We start from the raw sequence: 10,836 nt of genomic DNA on the forward strand, positions 1-10,836 counted from the left end.
CCCACATGGCTTACTGTTGAGATTTGGCTACATAGTATGGTTTAATCAGATCGATGGAGACAAATCTGTTTTCTTTGTGAACGGCAGTGGGTGGTATTTTCAAAAGCCAGGACAGGTACAGACTAGGATGGCCCAAATTCTTTCTTGTCCACAATTGTTTCCCTGGCCAGATCCCCAACATTCAGGATCCAGCCAAGCCTTACCGGCACTACCTTCACGTCTCGATGTATTATACTTGGATGTTGCTTTGTGGATCCCGGAAGTCGTTCAGTTCTTTTAAAACAGCCAAATATTCATAGATGTTATATGGTGTTTCCGCAGTCACTGTGCTGGGATTGTCGAGAGCTGGGCCCCACATCTTTACCCCAAACAGGATTTCAAAGGGAGTCCAACAACCCAGGGAATTTCTCTGCATGTTATTGAGTGCCCTCTGGACCCCATTTAGCTGATGGACTCAACTATGGCCTGAGCCTAGTACCCTTGTTGTTAAATACTTCTTTAAGTCATGTTTTTTCCTCTCCACAACTGCATTTCCCTTGGGATGGTATGGAGACAAGAAATCAGGGTCCCAGAGCTAAACGCCAGACCCTGGTCAGAAAGTAATGTGCCAACTGAGCAAGTCCTAATAAAGACTCTCAGATCCTTTACAACAGTTCTGGCATCAGCAGACTGCTGTGGCCATTCCCGCAGGAATCCACTGTTACCAAGATGTACTTATAAGCCCCATCTGATGACCGAGGCCCGCAATGGTCCAGATAGACACAAGTCAGTGGCTTTTTTGAAATCAGTAGAGGGGTCTGTGGAGGACGTGCTACGTAAGAGCCCTTCATCTGCTGGCAGATATCACATTTAAGGACAAAATCTTCGGTCTGTTTGTAAATACCTGGCCACCAATAGCACTGCTGCAATATTGAAGTTGTAGCAGTCACCCCTGCATGTGCCGAAGCCAGACCCTCATGTGCAGCTAGAATTAACCCCAATCTGCGATCAGTGTTTGGTGTTACTCTTTTCCCCACTCCAGGAATGTGAGTGTATTGTATGTTCTATGCATCTAACTTGTAGGAGTACTTCAGTGGAAAGCCATAGGCAGGTGGGTGCCATCACGTTTATCTACGACAGGGACCATGATGTCCGTCTATCCTTGTGCTAGAATGAGTTAGTGCACAATACAAAAAGTGATGTGGAGGGATGAAACGCTCAAAGTAAGCATAGGGTACGTCAAATTACTTCTATTCCTTGGAACACAATCCCATCTTATTTATCTACGGCTCAACAAAGCACATACCATCGTTTATTCCTGGTTTGAACAATTATTCATCACTTTTAATTGTTTCTCCATTAGATCAACATAAAAAGACAATACACACGGTGTACAAAAATACATAAATATTCACAAACAACAATTGTTTCCTAACCCCCGATATTACAATGAAAGTGTTCGCTTTTTGATTCGATGCAATCCACTTTGAGGTAATCCTCTACACAGTTAAGTTACCACTTACACCTCTACACCCCAGGCCCGCAAACTGTAGGACTGCTTTCAGATAAGGTCAATGCACCCTATCAAATGCCTACTCCGCGTCCATGGAGAATAGTAGTGCTGGCGTCTTAGTTCGCTGAGCATTGTCCAATAGGGGCATATTCTCTTTGTATTGTCACTACAGTTACTTTCTGTAATAAAACCAGCCTGATCTGGGTCAATAAGGCTTTGCATCAATGGTGCCAAGCACACTGCTAAGATTGTGATCAAGATCTTCGCATCAACGTTAAGTAGTGAGATAGGCCTATATGATGTGCACTGTGTTGAGTCTTTTCCTTGTTTGGGTATGACTGCAATAGTGGCAAGTCGCATGCTATCGGTCAGGGTACCCAAATCGCTTCAAATATAATAAGTCTGGTGAGGACAGGGGCAAGAACAGGGGCCAACAGTTTATAGAGTTCTGAAGGGTAACCATAGTGTCCTGGCGCCTTCCCGTTCGGTAATTTTATTTATCGCTCCTGCTTCACAGGAGTCAGTCAAGTATGCACTGGCATACAGCCAATGCTGCTGCTTCCCCTTTTGTGTTGCTTAACCCCTTCGCCGCGGCACAAATTGTGCAGCGGCGCTGGGGGGGTTTGGGGTGTTTGCGGCGCCGCCATGCTCGTGACGGAACCACTCCGTCATGAGCCACGGGCGCGCTGTGCTCATGACGGAGTGGTTCCATCACGACTCCACCCACTTGCATTGTTCGCCCGCACAGGCGGGGAATCAGTGCCGCGTGGGCGGAGCGGCCGCCAATGGCCGCAGCGTGACGGAACCACTCCGTCATGAGCACACGGCGCCCGTGGCTCATGGCGGAGTGGTTCCGTCATGAGCAGGCAAGGGGTTAACATAATGGCATGTACTGCGGCAAAATTGTTGATAAGTTTCATCCCCAAGTCCAGGGCAGGAGCTGCCCTGTACTCGTCCTAGAGCTGTTTCAGTATTTCAGGCAAAACAGCCAGGGAAGGGGTATCATTCCTTCTGGCATATTCTGCAGCAAAGACTGCACCCCAGGTTGTGCAGTCTACCAGAGGGGGAGCCATCCCCATCGGCAAGAAAATAGTTAATGTTCTGTGTAAGTAAGTAAAGTTTATTGTTTAGTTAATTTAAACAATAACAATGTTACCACAAAAATCAAATAAAGTTAAAACCAGCAATCTAAAATCAATTAATCAGGTCCAATGTATCAAAATAAAGTTATCACACAGTATTGTAAAACATAGATTACCAGTAAATACTTTTCATTAAATCCTATGATGTGGTGTCTAATTCATATGGGACAAGTTTAAGGGAGACAATTTTAAAAACGTCAATTAACAGGTAGCAAACTTATTATTTTCATTTCTGGCCAGAAATAGTTTAAGTATGTGAATCTCTAAATTGCTTATCTGCCAGACTAACCAGTCGATGACCTTATGACAGGTCGTGTGTATTTGCTACCTGGTGTTCGTACCAGTGGTCTCATTTTACTAAAGATGATAATCATACAAGTCAAATTATTGTTGGCGTCTCTTCCCCAGTTAGGGGACCCTTTTAGAGGGCCTTACATTTCACAACCTGATCATGTATGCGAAGGAACTTAACCAATTTGCTGTTCATCTGGGGGTCAGATAGTTCTAGCCCTTTAATAATGGCAGCCCTGCAGGGTCGTATTCCTCTATCCTGCATGGGCTCTTTCACAGTATTGGTGCTTAGTCCCTATGGCATGCTGGGCAAACCTATCAGTATATAAGGCTTTCCTTAATAAGGTAACAAGTGCTGGTTGCAATTTCTGACAAATACATATCAGATGGTTGAAATCTTCTTTTAGACTGCCGCAGAGGCGTTCCCAGCTTGGAGCATCTGAGAGTGAGGGGTACCTTCCAAACCGCAGTGCCATTAGTTGTGTTTTTTAAATAGACTGAGAAAGTATTGTCTAGGTAAGCCACCGGTTTGAGAACTTTGTATTTGTTGATCACCGTCCAGGAATTAGATTTTGGGCTTAAAATGCTTTTGTCCAATACTAGTGAGTAACATTTTGCGGCTTTGTTTATTGCTAGCTTAAATGTAGAAAGGGCATATTTTTATTCCAGAGATCAGAAGTGCAAGTTGATTTAAGTACATTGTGCAGAAAGTGGTTATATGGTGATTTTTTTTTTCTTTCTCAATCTCAGACCAGAGAGCCTTATTAAGGCTAGAGTTCTCCATATTTTGTTTTATGCAGTACCAAACCTTTGTGGACGTATAGTCTGCCCACTGTTTTGTTCATTAGGCTAAATTCCAGGCGCATTTGCGCTGACGAAGCAGATTGAGGAAGTTGAAAATCCTTTTTGTGAATGCTGGTCGTTAAATTGTTAAGGAGGACTGCATCTTTCCGAGCAGGACTAGCATTTGTTAAAGTTGGAAGTGTTTTGGCTGCTATTACCTAAATCAGTGGTCCGAATGATGGTCATTTCAGTTTTTGCCAATCATTTATAAGCAAAAGTTAATGCAAAGGTTAATGCGCCGCCCGTCGAGCCATGTCATTTTTCTGTTCATGGTTAGTTTATCAATATAGAATCCCAGATACTAGATACGTTCTCCAAGGATTTGCCTTCTAGCCAAATGTTATGCAAATGGGCGGGCCGATTACTGATAAACACTGTTTTCATTTTTTGTTACGTTGATTACTAACTTTTTTACTGTTAAAAATTCTTCGAGTTCAGCTAATAATCGGGTTTGTGAAACCTTGGTTAAACTTAGTAAGACGATATCGTCAACATAAGCAAGGTACAAAAGGGCTAATGGACCTAGGCACAGAGGATGGGAGTTGATTGTATTGAGTTTTACAGATAGGTCTGATATGAATAGATTAAATAAGTGTGGGGCCAACACACATCCCTGTTTCAGGCCCATGGTTGTGTACAATTTTCTTGAGACTCTAGAGCCATCCTCAACTTATACTCTGACCCATGTGCCGCATAAAATAACATTCCATATATTCCATGCATGTAGTTTAGCTTACAGAAGTTTCCGGTCGCCACTATCAAACACAGCTTTTAGATCAATAAAACAGAGATGCAAACTCTGTTTGTTTTTCTTGCATTTCTCTCCTATAAGGAGATTGATAAGATGTTCGAGATGGTTCCAATCCCCTTTCTAAAACCCGTTTGATTTATTGAGATCCGGTTGAGTTCATCTGACCACTTGACCAGATCTTCCAAGATCAGAGAAGCGAGATATTTTGATTCTACATCCAGTAGTGCAATAAGCCTGTACTTTGTTGGATTAGTTATATCTTCTCCTTTATATATGGGTGTTATATATGATCCTTTCCAACTGTCTGGTATTTGATTTTGGGACACAACTTCGGCGCAGAGGTTCTCTAGGTGAATGCTCCAAAAGTCTGGATAATGTTTAAAGATGGCTTGGTGAATGCAGTTTGCCCTGGAGCGCTGTCTCTTTTGCTTTTTTTTATTAACCTTATTAATGTGTCCGCTGAGTATGGGGAGCTGTTTATTTTAGTTTCCCATTGATGGACAAGTTTCTCATTCGTGCTCTTTATGTGTAGCTGACAGTCGCCTACACCTAATTGATGTTGATAACTTGGGAGGTCCAGTGGTTTCGGTATCTGTTAAAGATTATGGGTCTGCTCTTTAAATTTGAGTTATATAGTTGGCCCGGTCCTGTTCCTACACATGTGACGTTAGGATGTTCCCTGGCCTATTGAGGTAGTTTATCATGTGCCAGAATGTATTTGAGTGGTAATACCTCACGTTGTGTATTAGTGGATTTTTTACTCGAGCGGCAGCTTTCTCAACGCAAACGCTTTCTCAGCATGAGCGGTCGCGAGCATACGCGACCAGCTGCAATGAGAAATCTGACCGCCTGCGTTGAGAAATCTTGCTGGGATGTTGATTTTTCATGCTCGCGCTCGGCAACTTGATATAATAACGAGCGCGAGCGAGGAAAAAAACTCCTTTTTTCAGAACTTTGCTCAACGCGGAGTTCGGAAAACTCTGCAAACTTCGCAAGTGGAGCAGAGTTCACCACCCAGACTTAGTAAGTAGGGGTCTCTGAGACGGCATGATTGAACTACTCAGGCCAACCATTAAAAAAAACAAAACGACGTTGGTGGCACCATGTGGTGTAGTTTTCACCCTATGTTAGGAACTGCATGTTTGTGGACAGCATAACTGTTGGGATGGTGCCAGACTGATTCCACATACCCCCTCAGGATATGCTGTCTTATAGGCCATCTAGCTCACAGTGCCACCGCAAGTACCTCTAAACCTAGACGGGTAGCATATGGCTCTGGCAATCACTGAACATGACAACCCTGATCCCCCAGGAATTTTGGTAACTGATCTAGAACCCTTTTGCTCAGTCACTCCTGCTCTCTTCCTCACAAAGGAATACACAGTGTGATGTTTTCAATATTTATTGAACCAGCTTATTCTTATATGAAATATGTGCTGCAATGATGAATAGATAGAAGCAAATGAAAGTTATTGGAAGTACTGAAACGATGAACAGAATAAAAAGTTCCACCATTGTGCTAAAACAATGTATATATGCAAGCATATAAAACAATATAGAAATCTGGCGTACTCCTTCTATGCGTCCTCTAACCAAATTGTCTAGGGTGTTTGTTCTGCGAAGAATTCCCGTACTGGATGATTCAACCCCTGTTACCTGAAGGGAAAGAAGGTAGGTCCCCATCATGGTCATCAGCTGGGCACCCCTCGCAGAGATGTCAGCATGCTGCTGGGCCTAAGCATCAACCTGTGGAGACCTTGACAATGACAGCAAAGGGCTCCTCTGCACAAAAGGCATCATTGCCTTGGGCAGAGATCTTGATCAGACTGCTATTGTTTGTGTGTTATAGATTGCTATCTCACCATATGTACGAAAACAACACACACATTTGCACAACGTCTGTATAAACCTTGTACATAGTGTCAAGTTAGCATAATCCTGTTCTTACGAAGTTGATTCTGTAAGCAAGTATATTTTCCAAGAAACTAATCCAGACTGTCATGGATGCACATGTGTGTCAGAAGTCATTGTGTAAAAGTAAAGGTAATTTTAAGAAAGACCCATATATATGTAAAATGGCAGTGTTTTTCCCCAGGCCTAACTGGAACACATGAAAATGCAATTACAGCAGAAGACACAGGTACCATAGAAGCTCTGTCATGCCCTGTGATAAATCATGCTTGAGTCATTTGATTTTCTAGCTATAAATACCATTGGTGAACGATCATGTAAGGTGTAAACATGCACGCACACACCCAATACCGACATGTGCAGAAAATAAACAGACTACATGTGTGGCAAGTAATAGGAGCCGTGCACACATGCTCCAATCTACACATTAGCTATACACTGACAGAACATTAGAAAACAGAACGCCACCACTCACTAGAACGAAACCGATTACAATGGGGGTTTAAAGCAGTGACTGAGTCGGGGGAAGGGGTAATTTGTGGACAGGGCTAGCACCGGTAGGTGCGAGGGAGCAGCAATGATGGGAAAAGCAGTGACTGGAAGGGGGTAATCTGCAGACGGGCATGAGGGTGGGCGGGAGGAGACTGAGTTAGTAAAAGCACGAGCACTGTGTAGAGTGCTGAAAAAAGTTGGTCCTAAAATTGCCGTAAAAACAGGAGCAGTGGTTGTTTACAAGTACTTTGTCCGTGCTCTGGTGGAGGGCTAAACACAAAGAAGAGTAATGACCATCCATGCCAGGGACAAATAGTGACAAGAATATGAGACAAATAGGAAGCCTGTGGGTGGGCTGAAGCCCACAGATTGAACACATGTCTCTTCGAGACAGCGCATGCTCTGTCTAGCCAAGACCTAAAAACCAGCATATACTATCACAGACCTTCTTCAAAAGCTCATTTGTTAGCACAATTTCCAGATACAACTCCACTCTCTGTTTTGTTCTGGGTTCTATCTGGTAAGAAACATAGATACATATGAGGACCTTTTTTAAATGTTCAGGTCCAACGGCATTATGGATCTGAATAGACAAGGCCCAGATGTACGACCTTTCCATTTTGCGAGCCGTAAATTGCAACGTTTTGCGGTCTCGCAATGTGCGACTTGCAAAATGGAATGTACAACAGTGTCTCAGACACTTTGCGATTCCCAATGGGGTTGCAAATGACCTGCCTCATCAATATTCATGAGGCAGGTTGCAATTTGCAACCCATTGGGAATGGCCAGCACTCACAGGGATGTTGGCCTGCTGGGGTCAGCAGACCACCATGTCTGTGACTGCTTTTTGAATAAAGCAGGTATTTTTGTTTTTAATGCAGCCTGTTTTCCTTAAAACAAAACGGGTTGCATTAAAAAAAAAAAAAGAAGAAAAATAAACTTTCCGGTTTCATGTTTTAAGAGTAAGCAGTGGTCAGTAGAACTGCTCTTAAAAAATATTTTCGCATCCATTCATAAAGAGGAAGGGGTCCCTTGGGCACCCTTTCCAGTTTGTGAGTGGCTCACCACCTACTTGAAGTAGGTGGTAAACTGCGAGTGTTTTTGCCTTCGCAAAACGATGGTCCATACAATTCCGAGACTCTATTAGGAATGGACGCCCTTGGCCCGCTCCTCCCTAATAGCAACTCGCAAACACTATTTGCGAGTCGGACTCGCAAAATAGCGTTTGTACATACCAACACCCGATTTCCCATTTGCAACCACAAAAATCGGTCATACATCTCGCCTCAAATATTTGTAATGCCTTTTTCTCCTGAGTAGAGCAATCTAATACAATGAGGAAAAAAGAACTGCACACAAATTTATTTTGTTATATTTTAATTATTGCCCTTTATGGTATTTTTTGGAGAACAGTGACTTTTTCAGCGACTTGAAACGGATATTTCATAAATGATTTATTATAATCCTATGCCTATCAATTTTCATTCCAAATGTTATTTACATTTAGGGTGTTTAAGTGTTGTAAAGGACTCCGAATGATCAACCTGCTTTTATCTGATTTATGTTTAAGTCCATAGGATACTCTAAATGTGTTGGCTGTATTTAAACAAAAAAACATGGGTTTTCGTTAATGGGCTTGTAAGAAGTTGTAGTTTAGTTTAGTTCAGTTCAAAGTCTGTTTTTTTACATCATAGGTGTGTGAATATTAAAATAATGAATTCCATGTTGTTTTCTTCAGGTCCACATCACTTTGAGCACGCATGAATGTGGGGGGCTATCTGAGAGGGACATCAACCTGGCCAGTTTTATCGAGCAGGTGGCATCCCAGATGTCGTGAAGAAGGTGCCATGGAGAGAGACCTCTTGTGGAACTGAAGCCCCCACCTTCGAACCATTCTGCCTTTTGAAAATCTCTTGCAAATAATGTTGCTTAAATTACACCAAACAGACTAAATGTGATTGAGAAAATGAAAACATGGCTTATGCATTGAAACCATTTTGCATGTGGCCTCTACCTGCCAAACAATGTTTGATTTGTAATGTCTGCTCTCTATGGTAACCTGTTCATAATAACAATGTGTCAAGTGCATAGATTGCATTACCGTTTTCTTTACCACAATGTGTAGGATGCACAGTGGTCGTGTTTCCTTGCTGGACTTTAGACTTACCAGAACATATGAATTGGAATCTTTAGGTGTTGAAATCCGGACACTGCTTACTGAAAATTGGTTTATTTGGCTTTTCAAGGCAGTATTGCTTTCCCGTAGAGGTACTTGAGATAATATTTTGGGTTGCTTGTTTTAATGCAAAACGATTTCATAGAGGAAATATTTTAAATATCCTTGAACTTGACGTTACATTTTGTTACCAAATCAAGTTCTTCTCAAACTAGAACGTGCATTGCAATTTACTGTGTTTGTAAAAGATAGGTTGTATGCATTTCATTTTAATAATTTTAACTGCAATTGATAATTTTCTGTCTGTAGAACCAACATGTATATTCTCTAAACTCTGGCACCACTGTGCTGAGTATACGATGTACAATAAAGCAACATCTTGCGTTATTACTAAGAATGAAAAATGGTGTATATAATGTGTTTACTGAAGAAATAACTTGGCACAAAATATTAAAAAACCTCTTGAAACATTGTTTCAGTGCAAAAACGTATTAAAGCCAAGCGTAAGAGCCAGCGTACATTTTGTAATGACCACACTCCCATAGCACATAATCAAACCACTGACCATGTATTTGTCACTAACTACAACCAATGGACAATCTACGTGTTGCATTCTTCCCATTGTTCTGTACAGCAGAGGTACCGTGTAGATTAGTAGCAGAACTAGGGCTGAACAAGATGGCGCTCCCTTTCCTTTCCTTTCCAAGACAGCTTCAAGAGCATGTGGAACTTAACCCCCTTGGAAGAGATTGTGTATTTTCTACTGTAGATCCACATCGATAACTCAAAAATGATGCTCCTTTTAAATTTACTTTGAGTTAGGCCTGATGGTTGTGAGACCTAACATCACCAGTCAATGTTGGTGTGGGAAGAAGCGGGGGTGGGGGGGAATACAATCATCTTCCTAACTAAAAGGAAATATGATAAGGTTTCGCTCCTTGGAGAAGGAACTGGAATATCAGGGTCTTAACTGAATCTTGATTGAGGACAGTGGTAGAGTTCCCTGCCTGTTCCATATAAGTTTTCAATCGCTATTTTTCAGGAAATGCTTCCGTCCCCGTCTTTCAATTTGCTTTTGATGATCTGCACCGTTGATAGCAATTCATTGCCCCTCCCTGGTGACACAACCAACTTCTCTTCAGTGGTAGGTCATTGTTTGAGACTGTTTGCGTTGAAACCTTCATATCTTTTTTTTCTTCCCACAAGAGGTAACCAGGCCATACTATTTTCTGCAGATGTTTTGGGATTCTGAAGGTATCTAGAGTTTGGAGCTATCCCTGCCAAGAAAATAGCCAAACAGAAGTGAACATTTTTTTTTTCCAAAATGGGAAACGTGCTGTTCAAGAATGTATGCATTTCTAAGACTCCTCAGGTCCTATGGATATATAGTGGTATTTGGTGGTCCAAAATACACGATGCACAGACCCATGACCTGAGCATCAGTTTATAATTATTTTTCATCGTGTATGACCATCAATTCAATCAAAAGCTAATGAATGAAAAATGGATATGAAGAAAACCTATGCATATTGAAATGTGCTCAAGATAATAAGTTTAGGAACACTGAATTTGCAGTTACACATATCATGTGATACAGAGGGCATTTAATAAAATATTTTTGTTAAACAGTGTTGTACGTTGGAAAGCCACAAATGGAGAGAAATTCAGTTGGTGTTAAAATATATTCTGCTATGTCCACACTTCTACGTATAAAAACGGTACCCCACTTGAGTGATTG

General features: G+C 41.8%; 1 protein-coding gene across 2 annotated transcripts in view; it reads left to right on the forward strand.

Annotated features, from left to right (window-relative positions):
• Positions 1-9,502, forward strand: part of PCBD1 (pterin-4 alpha-carbinolamine dehydratase 1) — a 158,457-nt gene extending 148,955 nt beyond the window's left edge. For both annotated transcript variants that reach the window (XM_085607123.1, XM_085607113.1), the window contains one exon: positions 8,661-9,502. In XM_085607123.1, coding sequence (XP_085463249.1) covers positions 8,661-8,759 — 99 coding nt within the window. In that variant the 3' untranslated portion in view covers positions 8,760-9,502. The remainder of the gene's footprint in view (positions 1-8,660) is intronic.
• The last annotated feature ends 1,334 nt before the right edge of the window (positions 9,503-10,836 follow it).

This window comes from Triturus cristatus, chromosome 1_2, assembly GCF_964204655.1.
Source record: "Triturus cristatus chromosome 1_2, aTriCri1.1, whole genome shotgun sequence".
Classification (NCBI taxonomy): Eukaryota; Metazoa; Chordata; class Amphibia; order Caudata; family Salamandridae; genus Triturus; species Triturus cristatus.